This window comes from Papaver somniferum, unplaced genomic scaffold (genome assembly GCF_003573695.1).
Source record: "Papaver somniferum cultivar HN1 unplaced genomic scaffold, ASM357369v1 unplaced-scaffold_133, whole genome shotgun sequence".
NCBI classification, from domain to species: domain Eukaryota; kingdom Viridiplantae; phylum Streptophyta; class Magnoliopsida; order Ranunculales; family Papaveraceae; genus Papaver; species Papaver somniferum.
In genome coordinates, this window is record NW_020622492.1 from 17,062,164 (window position 1) to 17,083,578 (window position 21,415).

At 35.4% G+C, this 21,415-nt stretch overlaps 3 protein-coding genes across 4 annotated transcripts; 1 reads left to right on the top strand and 2 right to left on the bottom strand.

The window, feature by feature from the left end:
* Nucleotides 1–999: 999 nt before the first annotated feature.
* Nucleotides 1,000–1,542, bottom strand: LOC113333643. Its single transcript, XM_026580066.1, has one exon. It carries the CDS (start codon nucleotides 1,540–1,542, stop codon nucleotides 1,000–1,002), a length of 543 nt encoding a protein of 180 aa, XP_026435851.1.
* A 5,398-nt stretch (nucleotides 1,543–6,940) lies between these two features.
* On the top strand, nucleotides 6,941–10,718 carry LOC113333513. The gene is made up of 7 exons (XM_026579956.1): nucleotides 6,941–7,885; nucleotides 8,007–8,093; nucleotides 8,209–8,562; nucleotides 9,046–9,213; nucleotides 9,330–9,383; nucleotides 9,906–10,052; nucleotides 10,179–10,718. Exons 1-7 carry the CDS (start codon nucleotides 7,637–7,639, stop codon nucleotides 10,554–10,556), a joined length of 1,437 nt encoding a protein of 478 aa, XP_026435741.1. The 5' UTR covers nucleotides 6,941–7,636; the 3' UTR covers nucleotides 10,557–10,718.
* A 4,304-nt stretch (nucleotides 10,719–15,022) lies between these two features.
* Nucleotides 15,023–19,096, bottom strand: LOC113333451 (ribokinase-like). Of its 2 annotated transcripts, XM_026579925.1 has the most exons (12): nucleotides 18,880–19,093; nucleotides 18,713–18,802; nucleotides 18,146–18,223; nucleotides 17,891–17,965; nucleotides 17,562–17,614; nucleotides 17,220–17,370; nucleotides 16,949–17,059; nucleotides 16,549–16,675; nucleotides 16,324–16,424; nucleotides 15,785–15,923; nucleotides 15,505–15,557; nucleotides 15,023–15,392 (listed from the first exon to the last, which is right to left on the bottom strand). In XM_026579925.1, the coding sequence occupies exons 1-12, from the start codon at nucleotides 19,084–19,086 to the stop codon at nucleotides 15,309–15,311; spliced, it is 1,269 nt and encodes a 422-aa protein (XP_026435710.1). In that variant the 5' UTR covers nucleotides 19,087–19,093; the 3' UTR covers nucleotides 15,023–15,308. The 2 variants fall into 2 exon arrangements, with proteins under 2 accessions (XP_026435710.1, XP_026435711.1); XM_026579926.1 differs by lacking the exon at nucleotides 15,785–15,923 and having other exon boundaries at nucleotides 18,880–19,096.
* Between the last annotated feature and the right edge of the window lie 2,319 nt (nucleotides 19,097–21,415).

Below are 21,415 nucleotides of genomic sequence, written 5' to 3' on the forward strand. Positions count from 1 at the left end.
CCGAGAATAGAAGCTTATTATCTACACACTTCATTTAATTTTTTTAAAAACAAAATACTATCTCGTTATAGTATCCCAAATTTATGACTTCCGTGAAAATATCTATGGCATCTAATATTGAATCTTTGATGTATTTCATTCAAAGCAAGCATAAAAGGTCCTATCTTTTCTCTCAATCTGAGATCCAACAGAATACCATAATTTCCCTGTCGAACCTTGTTACAGCCGGGACAACAGGAACTTGTCCAATCTTGGGACACAATGTGGCACAATTTTAATGTTAAAGAGGAGAATGATTCTAATATTAGGATTGGTAGTGGGGTAAAGATGAAGATAATGAAAGGTCTAGATTGATTGTCTTATATCTGGGCTATATTAGTTGTCTAAGTTATAGAGTTTTTCCTGTCCCAATTGCGTGGGAGTGATTAATAAGCAAGCATCTTTGTAGCCCTACGATTATGCCATAAAGCGTTGGATTTTATTTAATTTAGCTTTGTCAGAAAACTACAGTCCGTAAAGTTTGGGTATTAACTATAGGTCCTTATATTTTTTTCTTACAAGCAGATCGCATGCACGTGCTGGTGAACACCCACTGTAGTTGGGGTGCTTGTTATTTTCCTAGCTCTCACACGACCTCATAAGAGAGGGAAAAACTACATTTTTACATTTTGGCGTAGCCCTGCTCTGTCCACTCCACTGTTTTCATTTTAATTTATGGATTTACCCACATCAAATTTAGAAATAAAAGTAAATGTACGGGCTTATATCAATGGTTACAAAATGATCTAAAAAATTGGAGTATGTTAATTAAGTCAGCTCTCAATCTATGGAATCACACCATGACCTTACATGTATAATTACTGCTCACAATTTGACATTGGTAATCCCTGTTTCCTTCGTACATCAATCTTTCCACGTTTCCTATAGAATATGAATGCACGAGACATGTGGCAATAAGGATTTTTTTTTTTTTGTAAATAAGGTATTGCATTGAAAAAACTAGGACTCAACCTGAGTCATAGTTATAAAAGAAGTAGAGCCATTTAATATGGGGTTTATGGGACTCCCAATATTAAATTTATCTACTAAGAATTGTTTTTTACCACAAATAGGTGGGATCTTTTTCCATTCAAAGGAGTTGGTTATATTTCTAGCAAATTTGGCTATACTATCAACCACTTGATTTCCTATTCTAGGCACAAAAACAAAACCCAAAAAATTGTTACAAAGATGTGCTAATCTATGAGCTTCTTGCATATAATCTTTAGCTCTCCAAGAAATGTCTGCATTCTGACCATTAATGTAGTTAAAAAGACTTTCACAATCACCCTCAATACTGAAATTCTTTATCTGCTTTTCATTGGCCCAAACTGTTGTTTGCCATACTCCTATAGCTTCTGCTTCTTGTGGGTTGAGACCTGCTGTAAGTCCTGCCTTTCCTCCTTCACAATATCCTGATTCATTTCTCAGAATAAAAGCATAAGTAGATGGTAAAGATTCAGAAATCCAAGTAGCATCAACATTAAACTTCAGGTTTCCCATGCTGGGTGTTTTCCATTTAAAGTTGTTTTTCTTTTTCTGTTTGGATCTCAAGGTCTTGCCTTTTTTTGTGGACCAGAGCTATCCTTTTTTTTAGCTTCAAAGATTCTATCACATCTTTCCTTTCAAATGAACCACATTTTTGTGAGAAGAGTTTCCAAGGGGATGTCTTTCCTAGGTTTTTCAACCAAGTTTTACAAAGATCTAAAATTGTTGTAGACTGATCTAAGTTCAAAGATATCGGGTTAGGGGCAGAGTTCCAAATAGAAGCAGCATAGGGACAGTGACAGAGAAGATGTTCAGTGGTTTCAATATCATTCCTATACATAGTACAAAGAGGAGAAATATCTTTAGCTTTACCGTATAGTTTAGCATTAGTGGGAAGGGCATCCTGTAAGCATTTCCATCGAAAGAGTTTTATTCTCTCAGAGATATTAAGACTCCAAAGAGATTTTCAGAAGGATTCAGGAAGAGATAGACTAGTAATACCCAAACTATTTTCATTTAGATTTGCATACATTGACTTAATTGTAAATTCTCATGATTTAGTTAAAGTCCATCTTAATTGGTCTTTCCTAAGGGTATGAAGAGAATCCCTAAAGAGGTGTATTTTCTTAATTTTATTGGCAATGTTACTAGGGAATACAGAACAGAGAAGAACAGAATTCCAAGTAGAAGTTTCAGGGTTAATCAGGTCAGATACTTTAACAAGATGATTATTACTAGAATTTTTGAGATGCTGTAAAAGTTTGGTTTAAACCAGGAATCCAGTTATCTTCCCAAATATTGATATCTTGGCCATTACCTACTTCCCAAATACTATATTTATGTACTAGGTCTAGACCTTGTTGTATGCATTTTCAAGTCCAAGAACTTCTAGAGTTAACTTTAGTCCTAAGAGGGGATTTATTCCTGAAGTATTTTGGTCCTAGAGTTTTGACCCATAAGGCATTAGGTTCCTTTAGTAATCTCCAATCTACGTTTGCTATCATATCTAGATTAAATTTTCTTGCATCCCTAAAGTCAAGCCCTCCTTTAAGAATAGGTTTGCGGATATTTGGCCAAGCTTTAGGGTATAAGCCTTTTCCTCCAGCCTCTTTTCCCACCAAAAGTCTCTCTGTATAGCATTTATCTTATTAGATGTGGCAATAAGGATAACACTGAGTTATTTTCATTTACAAAAAAAAAAATAATCTTTTCTCGCGTACTCTCTCGATTCTCTCTCTCCGCCTCTTTTGCTCCCTGTTTTCCTTGATCTCAAAACAAATCTAATTATCTAAATCTAATTTCTCCCATTAATTTGTCCTCTCATTTTGTTCATCAGAAAAGCTATCTACCACTGTTTACATTATCTCTTTGTATTGATGATGATAAAACAACTGTTGAGAGTTTAATCTTGGGTAAATTAAGACTATTAATGATTTGATTGCAGGAACTGTGATATCAACATGGTTTTTTTTTGTTCTTTTTGTATGTTATCATACATGATTCTCATCTTGAAATTTTATCAGAGTTGTTGATTTGGTAAAAAAAATTTGTAACGTTAATTACTGTTATACCCTTCCAGATTTATATAAAGTGTACAAAATTTTATAATTGTAGGGGAAAATTGGGAAAACATAATTTGCAGCTTCATCTTGGCTTTATATAATAAAATAAAATAGATGTCTCGTTTAGTAGTCGTCGGTATAACACTGCTCGAAAGAAAAAAACTTTTCTCTCTTCTTGTTCTCTTTTTAAGAGATCATCCACCATTTTATGAGCAATTATAATACCACCAACTGTATTATTGTTTGATTTTTTTTATTTATTTCAGTGATGTTGAGTATATATTTTGATTTAATGGATTCAACACCTGATCACCTGTAAACACTTGTTTCTCTGACAAGTCAATATCTTCTCCAACCTTCCTTTGCCTTCCACTTGAATTCCTTGATGAAATTATCCAGAACCCATTGTAAAGCTATGGGCTTAGCATCACTGTATCAGTACTTGCAGTTAAAAACTCAAAACCATAAACTTATAATTTTATTTTCAGTAAATTTTCTTCCTCCTTCATCCGATAATGAAAAATTCAAAAATGAATCAACATATTTTCGTCTTCTTCACTCATCATTGTTCCTATTTTGATCTAATTAAATGAATTAGTACCTTTACTTATTCACTTCTCAACTTATTAAGATCTTACCGAATTTTCTTGAAGACTATTTACTCAATTTAGGGAAAAAGTTCAAAATCAAATTTCTACTTATCCCAATACTAAACTTCTCTGAACAATTCTCCTCTAAAAAAAAAAAACTTCTCTGAACAGATTAGACTAAAACCCATAATAAAAAATTACAGAACAAGTAAACATTGAAATCCATCAAAGCTACGAGTATTACAATCTACAACTAATAGTTTCATAAGATATTGAGTTTTTCGTATTCGATCAAAAAAATAAGATATTACCTTCTAAGTAATGATCTTTTAGGTCTTAAGAATCATCCATATGTGGTAAATTTTGATTTCACCGCTCCAAGCTCTAACTCAAGACAGGAAAAGGATAAGACTCATTACAAATATTTTCTGAAACTCCATTCTTAAAGTTAACAGTAAGAATAATTGTACATTAGATTATACTAATATCATTAGATTACAAATGTTTGAGACATCTGGTACATTAGATTGGAGGTTAAATTGTACCAATATCATTTTAATCCCTAAATGTGAGGGTGCTATCAACATGAATGACTTCAGGCCTATAAGTTTAATTGGAGGTGTTTACAAAATCATCACTAAGTTGTTAGCAGATAGACTCAAGGTGGTGTTACCTACCATTATTTCTGATTTTCAGGGGTTTTTTGTTGACAATAAACAAATTGCAAATGGTATTCTTGTTTCTTCTGAGCTTATTGATGCAAGAGAAAGAGACAATAATCCATGTTTGGTAATGAAGGTTGATTTACAAAAGGCTTTTAATAGCATTAACTGGGGTGTCTGGATTATACTCTATCTAGGTTTGGATTTGGTAATGTATGGAGGAGATGGAAAAATGGGTGGTGACTGAAACTAGATTTTCAATGACTATAAATGGCAGTGCTTCTTCTTTGTTTAGAAGTGGAAAGAGGGTCAAGCAAGGTGATCCAATTTCCCCTTTTTTGTTTATTATAGTAGTTGAAGTTCTGTCATTACTTATCAAGAAATCCGTTTCTCTAGAGTTAATAAATGGTTTCAACCCTGCTCATGATGCTAATGCTCTTCATCACCTGCAATTTGCAGATGACCTTATAGTCTTCTTAGATGATAAGGTGGAGCAGGTCAATAACTTGAAAAACATCTTGTTGGCTTTTGAGCTAATATATGGTCTGAAGGTGAACTTCAAAAAAAGTGCAATTGTGGCAGTGGGTCAAGCTCAAAATGCAGTAGAATGTGCTAATAACTTTGGGTGTAATCTTGCTTCTTTTCCTATGAAGTACCTTGGTATTCCATTAGGAAGTAACTCTAAGGCAGTTGGTGTGTGGGAGGTTATTTTACAGAAATTCCAGAAGAAACTCAGTTCTTGGCAAAAAAAAAATACTTATCAAAAGATGGGAGGCTTATGCTAATTCAAAGTGTATTGTCAAGTTTTCCAGTATACTACTTGTCTCTTTTTCAGTTACCTGTTTCAGTGGAGAAAAAAATGGAGAAGATAATAAGACAATTGTTGTGGGGATCTTCAAATAAGAAAACTAAAAAAAGCCGGGTTAGTTGGAAGAATGTTAATCTGCCAAAATAGGGTGGTGGTGTTGGAATTAAAAAGTTAAGGCTGATGAACAAAGCATTGCATGCTAAGTGGATCTGGAGATATGGAGTTGAGGACAAGGCTTTCTAGAGGAAGATAATAAATCAAAAATTTGGTGGGAATCCTAATGCTTTCTTTCCTAACTCAACTACAAATACTGTTGGGAAAAGTTTATGGACTGGTATTCTTAATACTAGTTCTCATGTTTTAAGCAGCATTGTTCTTTATATAAATAGTGGTGACAAATGTTTGTTTTGGAAGAATGAATGGGCAAATGGATACTCTCTAAAGAACTTATTTCCTGCTCTCTACAAGATTAGTAGATCAAAAGATGCTACTCTTTAAGATTTTTATGCAGGTGAAGAAGGCTGGAATCTGAATTTTTACAGGGCCCTGAAAGACAATGAAATTGAGGAAGTTGCTCAACTGATACAAATTCTTCCAAAATTAATTCTTGGGAGTGGTGCAGATCAAAGAAGTTGTCAGTTTGGAGGTAATTTTTCAGTGGCAAATTTTTATAAATCTCTGGAAGATGATGGCCTTATTTCTTTCCCTCACAAAAGTCTGTGGAATCCAAAAATACCACAGAAAGTAGTATTTTTTGTTTGGTGTTTGTGCTATAATGCTGCTCCAACTGTGGATCATTTGAGAGGTTCTATCATGGTGAATGGTTGTTTGATATGCAAGAAGGATGCAGAATCTAATCACCATTTGTTCCTACATTGTCAAACTACTGGAGCAATATGGTTGTACTTCTTAAAAGCTTACAACATGCAATGCGTTTTCTAACAATCTGTGAGACAAATAATGTGGGAATGGAATAGGAAAAAAGGGACTAATTTGGTCAAGGAGGAGGAGATTATGGGATCTGATTTCCTGTGCTATTTGGTGGGCTACTTGGATTGAAAGGAATAATAGAGTTTTCAATGGTAAGTACAAGACTTCAGATGAAATAATTGACAGTGTAAAAGTTTCCATGTATAATTGGTCTGTGGGTACAAATTTATCTGAGGGCATCACTTTAGATTTGGTGTTGAGCAATTGGAATGCAGTTTTGGGTCCTCTGTAATTCAAGCTCTACTATAATTGAGCATTGTATCTTTTTTTCAGCAGTCCATCACTCCCTTAATAGTGGAACTGCCCCTTTAATCCATTGCCCTTTTTGAGTCAAAAAAAAAAAAAAAAAAAAGTTTACAGTAAGAAAACTATGAATTCCTCGCACTTCAATAGACTCGTAACGATAGGGATTTTATTGCAACACTATTAATAGACTAAGGACCTATCTCTAGTTCGTCAAAGTTCGCCAGCTGTGGTTTCCTGGCACACGTAAATGAACGATAATCCAACGACTCCTGGGATAATCGCAGCCTAGGACTAAAAAGATGCTTGCTTATTAAGCACTCCCATGCAGCTGCGTGGGACAGCACGGCTCTAAAATATTACCAACTAGTATTAAATTTACACTACTTAAAGGTTATTAAAATTGATATTGTTCATTGACTTAACATGTTAGCTGATCGAAGACTAAATCGATGGCTACAAGTCACTCAAACGTAAAACTAAAAGCGAGTTAACTATGGAGATAAGTTATGACTTATATGAGATAAGACAAACACACCAAGATGTATGGGATCATCATCATCTTCACCATCACCCTTGGTAATTGAAGAAATATATATTGTAGAAAAATTGAAATTGCATTAAAAGCTAGACCGTAATGAGTTGGTATATGAATATTGATGAGGGTGTATTAAAGAGTCCAGTGAGAAGAAAGTAGAGAGAGGGAGAGAGAGGTGTTAGGTCAAAGCTTTCAAGCCATTGCTGCAACTGCATGGTGCGCTGTTGTTGTTACAGTTGATACATCTGGTTTCATAAAAATTGCACAAATGTTGATGTTGAGGAGGATTTTTGATGGTTGTGGTTGAGGAAAGGATTTGAAAATGAGTAGCCTTTGAGAGTTAGGGTGTCTCTCTGCACCTAACCTCTTCATCTCTCTCTCTCTCTGATAAAAGAGCAATAAAGAGGTTTATACCTCTACACCAAGTATACCAAACCTAACCGCTCTTACACTTATTTCATGTCATTTTCTTTGGTAGTAATATCCATATAGGAGTATCTCTTAGTTGGTGTTGTTGGTTCTGCAATTAATAAGAAAGGGCTCTGATTGTTTTGCTTGTGTAGTTTCATTGTCATATACTAATACTACTATCATATATCAGCTTCGATTCATCAATTTCTTACTACTATTACTTTCTTTACCTTTACCTTCCTTTATACCAGTAATGGAGTTTTAGATGACCCAGTTTCTTTTCTGGTAGTAACACTGAATGAGAGATGGAAACTTCTTTCTTCTTCTTAATAATGAGAAGAAAAAGAGATCAGCAAACCATAAAATCTTCTTCTTATTATTCATCTAGTTTCTCTCATCTTTTTCTTACTTTCTGTATTTGTCTAGTTTTCTTTTCTCAAGTTGTATTAGGGTTAAATTACACAACTTTTAAACCAGCTGTTTCTACTTTAAGACTTGCAAGGATCCAAAGACATTTGGATGATATCAACAAACCTCCTATTAAAACTATTGAGGTATGCATTCACTTTTTGAATTATTTTTTCTTGTTTTCTTGACATTTTTCTCTTTTATAGCTAGGTATGTCAACTTGGGTTTCATTAATATTTTTTACTTTCTTTATATTTTGATTTGTAGAGCCTAGATGGAGATATCATAGATTGTGTTCATAAACGCATACAACCAGCTTTGGATCATCCTCTTTTGAAGAACCACAAAATCCAGGTATATATAAAGGACTACTTATTATCAAAACCCGATCGAAATGTGTCTCTCTCTTTCAATCTCTAGCTCGTTTCTTACTTTCTTTCTTTTCGGCATGTTGCGTTTGTGTTACTAGAGGGTGCCACCAAAGAGACCAAGATTAAGAGCTGAAAGAAAAGAAGAGTTAATGAGAAGCTTCTTCAACAATAAGAAGACAATCAATGAAAGTGATACTGATGATGGAGAGAACCATAAGGAGAAGGGACGTGCATGGCAAACGTGGCATAGAAGAGGGGAGAGCTGTCCAAAAGGAACAGTTCCAATAAGGAGAAGTTCAGTTGCTGATGTTTTGAGAGCTAAATCTTTATATCACTTTGGAAAGAAGCAAACTATTAGTAAATCATCAAAATCAGTTGCTTCGATGCTTAATGTTAATCACAATCAGCATAATGTTGACCCCCCTGATGTAGTTAGTGGCAACGGCCATGAGGTATGTCATATCACCCCATCATATCCATGCATTTTTTTTTCTTCTTTAACTTAATTTTGTACAAAAAGAAAGAAGTTAGGTTGATCATTCATATTTGTTCACCGTATAATCTACATGTTCATTCAGATAGTATAATCTACATGCTTCACAAAAATAATTCAGAGATTATGATAAAGAGTAAAATCTAGAAATTTATATGCTAAGTGTTCATTCAGATAGTATAATACAAAGTATAATCTACATGCTTCAAAAACATAATTCGGAGAGTATGATAAAGAGTAAACTCTAGAATTATATATGCCAGGGAAATGAAGAAACAAAATCTCATATAGAGACATCGACTACACAATGTAATAATACAGGCAGCAATAGCATGCGTAGGTTGCATGCGTATAATAATAATTCAGTTCAGACTTAAAGATATTCTTTTGATTTGTAGTTGTGTGTTTGGGTGTTAATCGTATATATGTATATGTTAAGTAGCATGCAATTGCATACACTGGAACCGAACAAGAACTATATGGAGCTAGAGCTACGATAAATGTGTGGGATCCTGCAATAGAAGTAGTCAATGAATTCAGCCTTTCTCAGATTTGGGTTCTCTCCGGATCTTTTGATTCAGATCTCAACAGCATAGAAGCTGGTTGGCAGGTATCGTAACCTTTTTCACTATCCCGTTTTTCCTTTTCTCATTTCTATTTTCTCATATTTTATTTTATGTTGCTATTAAATTCATTTATTTATAAGAAATTGTTCCTTCTAGTCAGGTCAGTCCAGAGCTATACGGGGACAGCAGACCCAGATTATTCACTTACTGGACGGTCAGGATCCTCTCTCATCTCATTCCTTTTTGTCCCTTTATAATCAAGCGATTTGATATATTATCTCTTTTGCTTTTATTTATGTGAATTTATGAACCCACTGTATTGCACACAAGTCGTGACTGTGAGTGCCAAAAACCATTTTTCGGTTAGTTGTACATCTCATGCAAAGGTGCCGTAATTCACGGAAACTGCAATTTATTTCATAATAAAAAAAGCAAATATGTTGACCAGCAAAACTTCTTTATGCTCCTCCCACCAGCTTCTAACCGGTATTCAGCGCTCAGACCCATTTCCCGTCATGTCCGCATGTCTGGTCCATTTGTGTTTCCGGAGATATTTGAGAAGTCTCCATGTTTGGTCCAATTGTGTTTTCCTGAGATGGTCAAGAAGTAGGCGCAAATGGTTATTAGTAGCACGGTTACCAAAATAGTCATTAGACAGAATTTGTTGTGGGAGATCATGTAATTGTTTTTTCTACTAGCTACAAATGAGACTGATTTTCTGTTTGTATTTTTACAGAGTGATGCATATCAAGCAACTGGGTGCTACAATCTTCTGTGCTCGGGATTTGTACAAACAAACAGTAAGATAGCAATTGGAGCTGCAATATCTCCGGTTTCATCATTCGCAGGCAACCAATACGACATAACTGTTCTCATATGGAAGGTTTGCACTTGGCCCATTTTTTTTTTTGGTCTACTTTGTAACTTCAATTCAATTAATATATGCTGTTGACTTGATAGCTGAATATCAGTGCTATTCTTACACCACTCTGACACTGGATCTTTGCAGGATCCCAAGTTAGGAAACTGGTGGTTAGGGATAGGGGAAAACACATTAGTCGGTTATTGGCCAGCAGAGCTGTTTACGCACTTGGCTGATCACGCAACAATGGTGGAATGGGGTGGTGAAGTGGTGAATACACGTTGGAATGGCGAGCATACGAAAACCCAGATGGGATCAGGTCATTTTGCAGAATCCGGATTCGGCCAGTCCGGCTATTTCCGAAATCTACAGGTTGTTGATTCAGATAATAGCTTAAGTACAGCTGAAAATATCTTAACACTTGCTGAGAATACTAATTGTTACAATATCAAAAGTTCTTACAGTAGTGAATGGGGAACACATTTTTACTTTGGTGGACCAGGAAAGAATCCCCAGTGCCAATAACATTATCAAATTCTGTTTTAGAATCAAGTGTATTATTCTCCTCCTCCATTTTTTTCCCTTATACTATAGTAATTTATTTATTTAGTCATTCTCCCACTAAAGCATTTCAAGGTCAACGTAGGAAACTGCAGTGAAATTTCTTCATTTATTAATTAAAATTAATCTGTCAATTGTTATAAAAGTTTTTTATTTTTATTCTGTTGAGATTAGACTTTTGGTCTGAAATTCAACTTAGGAGTTAGGATTTGGAAGAGAAGAATCTTTCCTCAAAGCACACCCCAAGCAAGATAATGTGGGTTTCTGTTTGTTGATGTTATTGTAATGCATTCCAAGTACATTTATTAATGAGTTTAGTGCAAACTGCAAAGCATTAAAAGGGATTTTCATTTTGAACTTTGAAGTATTGGGGACATCCCACATACCAACACTTGCTTTAAATAAGACCTTAGCTTCGGACAATCCAATATGTTATCTCTCATTACATTTATTGGAAGCAAGTTAAGCGGCGGTGGTTTGGATATGAATAGGGAGGTGGAGAATAGAGAGTCAAATATTATTTTTTTTGCACCTTTTTAAGTTTTTATTTATTTTTTTTGAAAAGAAAAGGTTATTTTAAAGTGAAAAATATGTACAACCCAGGGAAGAGTTCCCCTCTTTTTCTTTTAAGTTTTAACTAAGAGAAATTAATTAAGAGCAGTTCCTATGAAACAGTGAAATGAACAAACTCTAAGTTTGTTCATTCCATAGGAACTGCTCTAAACGAGATATTAATTAACCGATAAATTAATAATTATTAATATATATATTAATTAATAATTATTAATTTATATATTAATGAGTATCTTATTAACTTATAGATAAATTTAACTTTGACCAACAAATAACATAGGTTTCGACAATTTGGATGAACGTTTAGATGGTGATATCAGTACGACTTGCAAAATTTTATCAAAAAGTTGGGTTATCGCAACTCAGTGAATGTTAATAGTATGTCGTGAATATCTAGAATAAAACGAAGTTACGCAATTGTTAACTGATGAAGAGATAACTGAGAGTGTTATGGGAACTGATAAAGATGGGAAAAAATATGATGAAAGTTCTACAATAGATCCCCTTCATGAAACGAGATTGTTAAAGCGACAATCACATTAAATAATTTCTCACTGGGCTATGAGAAACAACACTAGACATTCTTACAATGATAAAAAAAATAATTCAGTGTGATATTAATTTTAACAAAAAACAGAAGGCAACTGATTTATTTTTCTAGAAACCTTCATAAAACATCAGTATATTGAATATACATATATATATATATATGCATTGTCGATTATTAATTTATATTTCATACGAGGTCTATATAAGTAATCAAAAATATATTAATTTAGTATAATTTTAGCGAATTATTAATTTGGTACGTTGTCCTTGACTCGGGACCGGCTAAAAGTTTCCCCCCTTTTAATGCCAACAACCCAACTCCAAAACACTAACTATTTTTCGTTGACACCGAATGTTTCGTCTGCGCACGTATGTTTGGTACGTCGCACGTATTATTAGTCCAGTCCGTGTTTTTAATTTCCTGCGTTGGATCTATTATTTCTTCCATTGGATCCCACTCCTTTTTTCTCTCTTCAACCATTCTTCTTCTCCCTTATCTCTCTCTAACAGCTAAAACTGAAATTTCAATGGTGTTTCTAACGATTAATAGCGGAGAGCAACAATTAACTCGATTATTTCTCTTCTTTCTCTTTGGTCGCTCTTTTTCTCCATTAACTCAACGCTCCCTCTACAACTAAAATCCCAAACCCCTTGTTCACAAATCCAATTTCTAGGGTTACAAAATCAACACTCACACTTATTAATCTCTTTTTTCTCAATGGTTTGATTAGAAACAACAGTTGCATTTGGCCTATGAACGAGCTAAAGCTCTTTATTAAGTTTTCAGTTTTCTTACTCTGAACGAGCTAAACCTTGGTGTTAGAAATCCTCATTGCAAGGTCTAAAACATGAGCGAGGTAAAGTTCTTTATTAAGTTTCACTTTGGCTCTCTCTGTGTTCTGCATTTTGGGTTTTGCTCAAAATATTTGCATCCTACCTATCATCAATTTTATATTAGACACTGTTGTAGGGGAAATTTTGTTTAGCCGCATCGTTGTTGTAGCCTTCCGGTACAAGTTGTTATCTCCACTAAATTCATTCGTCTCATCACAAATGCCAACTTCATTCTCTGTTGTGTTTTGGGTTGTACTTTCTATAAATACATCTTGCAAATGTTTTGGTCGAGATCTTAAACAAAAAAACTTGATTCATAATTCAAACTGTGACATGAAGATTTGTGATTTTGGGCTTGCAAGAATTACATGGGAGACGGATTTCATTAAAGAGTGTGCTATAATAGGTTGGTATTGAACCGACCGCAACTCTAAGTCAACCACATAGGCTTTTTTTCTTTCTTTTTTTTAACGGAAAAGAAATAAAAAAAATTTCCAGGAGTGTACAACTGATCAAGAGCTACAAAAGCCAATCGAAAATTGATATAAGAACACTGAGAAGAATGAAGCCTTGCGATATAATTGCATTAGCAGTATCAGCTAAAAATGGAAATGAAAACTTGCTGAAGGAGGAGATAGTTCTACGAATATGGAGGATAGATGTGGAAAAAACTAGGGTTCGCCGATGTGAAACGCACGTGCACTCTACTTGTGCCAATAACCCAAACTGAAAAGGCTAACACTTTTTCGTTGTCACCGAATGTTTCGACTGCGCACGTATTTTTGGTACGTCGCACGTATTTTTAATCTAATCCGTTCTTTTACTACTGTCCGTTAGATAATGTCTATATGCAATTTCAGCAGTCCGATCCGACTAAATTCAAAAATTACAAAATACCCGGATGCATAATAGCAGTATCCTTTTCTTCCTCTTCGATCGTTTCCTTCTTCTCCCTCAACTCTCTCTCGCTCTCTTCTCTAAACAGCTAAGAATCCCGCTAACTGAATCTTCAACTAGGTTTCGTAAAACTAATTCCGGAGATCAACAATTCAGCCGATTGTTTTCCTCTTCTTCGATTATGTACATTTCTTACTATTAAAATTGTTTTCAACTGTAATTTGGAATTCTAGGATTCTGTCAATTTCAGGGATTTTATTTGATTTGTGTTTATGAATGATTTTGAAGGGTTCGTGATTTAATGAAAATATCTTCGAAGATTATGATCGCGATGAGGATGCTCTTCACCGAAGATTCATAAGGAGAGGAATTGATTCAGAAAATCTGAACAAGATAAACGGGGTCATGAATTATTTTTCTCAAAAGCAAATAACTGAAACATTTTATTGAGAAAAATCAATTAGAAGCATCTAATGAGGGTTCTAATTTAATTGTACAATAATTACTTTCAGTTTTGATTTTAGTAGTTTGAATTCTTAATTCCATTTTTTAATACTAGAAAATTAATGGTTCTGATTGTACAATGATTTAATTCTCACACTGCTGAATTTCAATGGTTTAGTTATCTCTTAACGGAAGGCCAGTACCCAATGCCAACATTTCGTTTTAACGGATATTCTCTTTTTCTACCACCTGCTGCATTATGTATCATCAAATCTATTTTTCAGGAGAAAGAAGAGAAGCTAGAAGGTGATGCCGCTTTGAACAAGCTATCCTCTGACATATACGGATGATGATACCAAGCGTGAGAAAATATTTTGCAAGTCTGATCCATGCCCATTTGCTTTATTTCATGCAAATAAAATAGTTACTTTAGTTTCCGCATACAAATTCAAGGCTAAGTATATTGAATTTCTACAGTTGGAGTCAAACTGGACATTCTGTCCAGAAACTGGAAAGAGGTGGGTGCCCAGGTGGAATTGAAGAAATGGGAATCCTAAAGAGTGTGATAACTGCAGCACATGATAAGATTATCTCAGTTTTTCTAAGACAGAAAGAATATGATTAGGTCTGGAAAAAAAAAATTAACCTTTTACCGTGTAGTATTGATTTTTCCACTTCAGTAAATCATGCAGTTTATCATTTGGACTGTGCCCAAGTTGAAATGTTTATTGTTCGTTGTTAGTGGGTGGTTCTAGGACTTCTCTACCAATTCTTGATTAGAATTCTAAATCGTGCTAAATTATTTGTGCTTGCCGTATTATCTATTTCCCTCCTGTTGCAATTTGCAGATATTGTTGGAGTGTTGGTCACAGATCCCAAACTCGGGAGAATCAGATGCCCATGAAGGTGTATGTGAAACTCGGCGCTCGACGTGCAACGCACGTGCATTCTACTTGTATTAGTTAAGAGAGTTTATTAAATAATCGAGTATTAATCAACGGAGTTTCTACTGTGTATCTATCTACGAATTGAATCTAATGCCTCCTTCTGAAACCTCCCTTGATTACCAATTAAGAGGAAGTTGGGGGCCTAGTTAGCAATACGGGATTCGGCATACGTACGGAACAGCATTTCAGACATGGTAACATTTCCAACAGTTCAATTTAAAAACATGTTGGTCGATAATACAGTTCAATTCAGTTTATTTCTCAGCTTCCACAGAAGTTCAACAAAGCTAACATACAACTTGCAACTGTTTGATTTTCTTAAAATCAACTACAGTAAAGCACATCTTGAGCTTCTAAGGCTCAATAATGGTGCAGAAAGTACATTTGAGATAGTTGACAACCATGGGAGGACCAACTGTTATGTCTAGAGAAAAATAAAAGTTATTTTCATACCCAGTTAAGTGACTTACGTCTAAAGTAAATGCGGAGTTATGCGTGGATCTGTGCGCCATGGAAGACCAGTTCGAGCTCCCAACGCTCTACAACTTGCACCCGCCTGCAAATTGAATGCCAATTTATAAGTGAAAGTATACTATTTCTTTCTTAAAAATTTACTTCCACTCTATGGTAGAGAGATATCTACAAGCAGACAGAAGGCAGCCACATACCACTTGGGATGCAAAAGGCAACATTTTCTCAGGTGGCATTCCTGCACAGATGGCTATAGAAACAACAGAAACAATCATTCAATCAATCAAATATATCTGATTAATTTTCTAAGCACTCGAAACTTGATGAAAGCTGGTATTGACCCTTAACAATGTAGATTGTTGTGCAAGGGTGGCACAATACTTTTTACTAACACAATTGTAACTTAGAAAAGCTCCCAAAACATCACAGGTGGTTTAAGATGCTCTGAACTTAAGGAAATAACTTGCTTAAACATACCATAAAGAGTTGCACCGATAAATGCATCTCCAGCACCGGTGGTGTCTATAAGCTCTGAAGGTGGTATCTTCTCTGCTGTTCCAACAAGCAGTCTCCCATTTACAGCTCCTATTCCTTTCACACTCAATCTCACAACTGACTGAATGTTTTGACGCAAAAGATAAAGGAATAAATAGTTTGAATAGAAAAGCTCATGGTGAATTTGCAACCTACGCATTACAGAAACAAATATCACATGACGTTAATTTGTGACCTACCTTACTGGCTTGTTTAGGTTTAACAATGTCTGGAAAAAGTATTTCACATACGGATTTGTCTAGGACCTAGATTTTGGCTTGGTAAAAGGACAATGTTGCAAGGGAAATGAGGTCCATCTTCGCAAAAATGAAAGCTTAGAAACTTCGATTTTTCTCAGAAGATTATATGAACATTCAATGGATTAATATTACAAGGAACTAGTGAATGGTCAACTTTAATCCTTGACAACTAAAGAGCCGATAAGAACAAAATTAGTTAAGACTTCAGAAACATTGCCATACCTTGGATGAGATACAAGTTGGAATGGTGCTACTGCCATCAACTCTCTGTTTTAGTAATTGAAGTGAGCTGTCTACATCAACTTCCTCTGGCTGAAGGCTTCCTGGAGGAGGTGATCTACTGCTAGTAATCAGAACTTGTAGGGTGACAGCAGTAAAGCTTACACCACTCCAAAATAAAAAGTGGAATAACCTCCACAGGTAGAAACCAAGCACGGATGTACTTACCATCAAGACTTTTCTCCAGCATTACACATCCATCATCTCCTAGGGTAACAATCACAAATTTGAGATTAGGCAGTCTCATGAGCATGGATACTAGTGCGCTCGGAATTGAAGGGGCTTCCGTCCATGCCTACAAAAAGAAAAGTATCAGTTATATAGTTAGGCAAATCTAGTAGTCAAATTAGGCATGCGATCTAACTTTAGTAACATTACAAGGCACTGCAGATCACAATGTAACAGATAAACTTTTATTTGCAGAAAGTGAACATCAAAACTATATTATAGGCATGGTAGGAGTGGAAGTGGTTGCAGTATGAAAGATGAAACCAAGACCAATCTTCTCAGGTCCTCACTATCTATCAACAGTCATGCAAATGAACTCATCTAGATTAGTTTATCTTGCCTGAGGAAATTTTGCTGTGCAAACAACATAATCTGCAAAGTTCAGAAGTTCATCCAACCCGTCTCTCTTTTTCTCCGCGTCAACTAAAATCGGTATATTCCTGCGACTTGCCTGCACTGGAAAAGATCAAGCTCATTTGTCATTCAGGGCTGCCATTTGTATTTTGTTCACTCCTAATTTCAAGGAATTTTAGAGGATCTATGCAATGGTATCATTAAAATTGGGGACAATAAGCATCAAACTAGCATAAAGCAAGAAAATTGATTATTACCTCCTGTGCTACAACTAAAGCAGTTTCATGCAACCTCACATCAGAATAGACAATCCTCGCTCCGTCCAAGGAAGACATCAAGCTTGACCGTGTCATGTCATCGGGCGCCATTGGAGGGTATCCAGGTGTGTGAATACAGGTACGGGTTTTTCTAGAAATATAATTCAATTTTAGTCTATTAAAATAGTAAGATTCCAGATAAAACTATTTTGGGGTATGACAAGTGATTTGATGTGGACCAAATAACTCGACAATTTTGTCTTTCTTTTCAAAAGAATGGTAGTAACTTAACTAAGTATCATGTTTAGAACTTTGGACAAGCATTAAAGGTTACAAACTCACGTTTTGTTATCAACAATGATGTATGTGAATGGTGAATTTCCATCCTTCGAAACCTGCCAGTGAGAGGGATCGTGTCAAATCTTGATCTATAATTGTGCGATATCTCAAGGTTTGACGTTAAGTGCTAGTCATAAAAAAGAACTCTGAGGAGATATTTATAATAATACACAGGATATGCTAAAAAAAGTTACATCTTCAAAATAGCAGCGAAAAATCAAACGGTGGTTTTATTGTTACAGAAAACTGCAGTACAATAGAAAGAAGACTAAAACTTCTGGTAAGCAACTTAAACAACATAATAAATGAACATAAGTATATATCAAGCTTACCACAAGATGTGAAGTATCTACGCCATCAGCTTCTAGTTCTTCTACTATACCTCTCCCTTGAGCATCATTTGCAAGCTGAGGATAACAAGCACTGTTTTTACTTTTTTTTTTCTCGTTCTAGTATGATATTAGTAAGATTATTAGTAATAACTTTTTCGAACCGAAGTAAGCAAAACAAGTGGGCACAATAAATGATGCATGATAAAAATTATAAGGCTGATGAGGTATAACAAAAAAGGCAGAATAAATTTAAACCTTTGAGATCAGCCTTGAATTCAGACCCAGGCGAGCAGCACAAGTTAAAGCATTTCCAGCATTGCCACCTCCTTGAATCTGCAAAGGTTACCCACATTTAGTATTCGAAAAACAAACTCATTCCTAGAAAAAAAGTATCTTTCCTATCCACTTGAACAAGAAAATCAATCATTGTATATAAGAAGACAAAAGGGTTTTCATTTCCTGATTGCAACAGCATTTGAACTAGCATTGAAAAATAAAGGGATGGGATTGTAGACGAGCGTGGATAGTACATTCACTTTCCACTTGAGCATGAAAGCGCCCGTCTCTTGTTTGCATGTAGAGCTGGTGTACAAACTAACAATTGCACACTGATTGTTTGTTTAAAAGCTAAATAGAGCAACAAATTGATTCTCAGACTACTGTTAATGAACAGCTTTTGACAATCTAATCACAAGTAAAATCACTTTCAATGAATCAGTAATTGAGGGAGAAAGAAGGGAAAAGGAAAAGTAGGGAGAGAGAAAAGCCGGTGCAGATTAAGCAATTTGTTTCCAAACAATTTAATATTCTTTTAACTCATACCTTCAAACTGGTACTTCGAATTTTATCATCTGGGTTTGGAAAAGCATCCACTGTAGCCAAGTAATCCACTACCGTACCACCGACACCTACCTGAAGCACATAGACCACTATTGACAAACCATATACATGAAGAATGCATTAGGGTTAGGATTAGTGAAAAAACTTACGACAATCCGATCTTGAGGAAGTGGAAGAGAAGACGAAGAAGTTGATGATGCCTGAATCGGATGAGATGATGATGACATGTTTTTCCTGAAATTACAATCTCTACCCTTACTAATTGAATAGGAGAAATTTAGACTTGAAGAAGGAAAGGGAAAAAGAAATGACGACGATGACAAATGCCTGGGAACTGTAGTGATTGACATCATCATGCTTTTCTTATCTCTTAATAGACAGAACCGTTTACAGGTGTTAGTCCACGAGTGAGTTTGGGGGAGTTTAATGTATTTTGAATCTTGGGGATTTTGAGAGGAGTTTGATGTTTTGAGTGTGGGGAGTTTGAGAGACTCTCCAGAAATCTCTACTTTTTTGAGAGATTTGGAGTGAGGAAAAAATACACTATAAACTCCCTAGAACTCCCCAGAACTCTCCCAAAAACACCAACTCCCTAGCATTCTAATTTTAACGACTAACAGGGAGTTTGAGAGTTTCTTTCAAACTCCCCCACGACTAACAGGGTTTTCTAGGGAGTTCGGGAGACTCTTCTAAACTCTCCCACGACTAACAGAGATTTCGAGAGACTCCTTTGAACTCCCCCACGACTAACAGGAAAAAACCAAACTACACCCAACTCCCCCAACTCCCTTGAGGACTAACACCCTTAGGGGAGAGAGAGAGAGTTTTGGATTGGATTAGGAACAAAAAGTGGTTCTCGGTAGAACCTACAAACTGGAATACATGCGTTCCAATTTTGTCCAGGATATATTATCGATGAATCTTCGAAACAAGAAACTAGGGAATGACGCTTGCCGTTTCACAGGGCTATTAAGCTGGGGTGCTATTGATTTGTCATGTTGCCCTAATCTAATCTGCCTCTGATAAATGTTGAAATTTTTGAGTTAGTGATGAATATGAGTATGTTGTGTTTTCCTCTAAAATTTCTAAGAATTTGTTTGGTGATATTAGTATAACATGCACGCGTGATACGCCTGCCGTTCCGTAATTTTGTTTTTTTCGTGTAGAAGTCAACGCTCAAAATCAACACTCGGTCAATGGTCAAAGTCAATGATCAAGCCAAATGGTGAAAACTCATTCAATGTTAATCTGCAAAATTAATTACAACAATTTTTGCGTTCGTTAAGCACTAGGTTTTAGTGGGGAAAACGTACACATCGCCGGTCCTTCCTCCACATGTTCCTACGATGAAAGACATTTTCTTAAGGAACTGCTACTTTAACGTAGACAACATAAACCAATAGAGAAAACAAACCCTAAAATACAATCATGCAGAGAACCTTATGCCATGTTGCGAGACATTCTTGTACGTCAGGCAGTAACATAAAACATAATTATTGCACACTTCATCAATACTGCATGAAATGGGGGTTAAAGTCACACTGCCATGGAGTAGGGGTTGTGTTAGAGCACTGCTCGGTCGAACTCGCAAGCGTTGTTATCTCAAGATTGTTTTTCAAGTTTAGTTATCAAAACTATAAGTATTGATTTCTACTCTACTTACATCTATGTCTCGGATTAGGATAGAATGTGTAGTTGTGCTTTAGACTTCACGGCGTTCATCGATTGAAGACGAGGAACTACTAAGGGGAGCTTGTGGAACTTAATAAACAAAAGGTATGTGGAGACTTGAACTCATCTATCACTCAAAAGTCTATTCAATTCTATCTCTTATTGAGACAAATCGTGTAGCTATATAGACTTTACATTATACACATTTGATATTTCGAGGTGAGTTTAACTCGCTTATATCTTTCTCGAAATATGTGTTGGAAAGCTTTTTGCTTTAACCACGTTCATCATTATTCTTGACGAAAGTCAAAATATGATCATGTGAAATCACCTGGTAACATCTTATATGATTTGTGTGAGACAGTCATTTGATGTAGGCTTGGAACGTTTCGTATTGATCATTGGATCACTTGAAAATTGCTTATAAGCTAATAGTTTGTGTGAGATAGCTATTGTCATCTTCTAAGAATGTTTCAATAATTGAAATGGGAGTTAAGAGATAAAACCCGTGTTTGGATACATTACGGTTTGTGTACTTAGTGTACGAACTGTTTTGACGGAATTCAGACCGGAAGTTTGCATACCCGCTCGAAAACTTATTCAACTATTTAAGTCAGGGTACTTAATATTGCATACCCGTTCGCAAACTGATTTAACTGTTGAAGTCCGGGAACCAAGTTTGCGTACCCGTTCGCATACGGTTTCAAATGAGTCCGGTTCGGATCTAAAATTTGTGTACTCGTTTGCAAACTGTCGGCTGGTGACCAATGTCCGGAACTTAATTTTGCGTACCCTTTTGCAAACTTTAGTGGTTCAAGTTCTTAAATCGGTTAAGTATGATTTCATATTCATGAAGAAATACATTTATAAACTAAGGAATGCAATCTTTGCAACTCGTGGCTAAAATGTTCATAAACTGATTCTTTTGAATCAATCCGATTTTGCTTCAATTGTGTCTTGTATACTTCTATGAGAATATAAACAATTGAACAACTCTATGAGTTAACACAATTA

What these genes read in the sequence shown, in the direction of transcription:
- LOC113333643 (XM_026580066.1), bottom strand. Translation starts at nt 1,542, where the DNA reads ATGGGAAACCTGAAGTTTAATGTTGATGCTACTTGGATTTCTGAATCT.
- LOC113333513 (XM_026579956.1), top strand. Translation starts at nt 7,637, where the DNA reads ATGGAAACTTCTTTCTTCTTCTTAATAATGAGAAGAAAAAGAGATCAG. An exon ending in TGAAGAACCACAAAATCCAG is followed by an intron (nt 8,094 to 8,208) that starts GTATATATAAAG and finishes TTGTGTTACTAG; the next exon opens with AGGGTGCCACCAAAGAGACC. An exon ending in GATTATTCACTTACTGGACG is followed by an intron (nt 9,384 to 9,905) that starts GTCAGGATCCTC and finishes GTATTTTTACAG; the next exon opens with AGTGATGCATATCAAGCAAC.
- LOC113333451 (XM_026579925.1), bottom strand. Translation starts at nt 19,086, where the DNA reads ATGATGATGTCAATCACTACAGTTCCCAGGCATTTGTCATCGTCGTCA. An exon ending in TTCGAAGTACCAGTTTGAAG is followed by an intron (nt 18,224 to 18,712) that starts GTATGAGTTAAA and finishes TAACCTTTGCAG; the next exon opens with ATTCAAGGAGGTGGCAATGC. An exon ending in CAACTTGTATCTCATCCAAG is followed by an intron (nt 15,924 to 16,323) that starts GTATGGCAATGT and finishes CAAAACATTCAG; the next exon opens with TCAGTTGTGAGATTGAGTGT.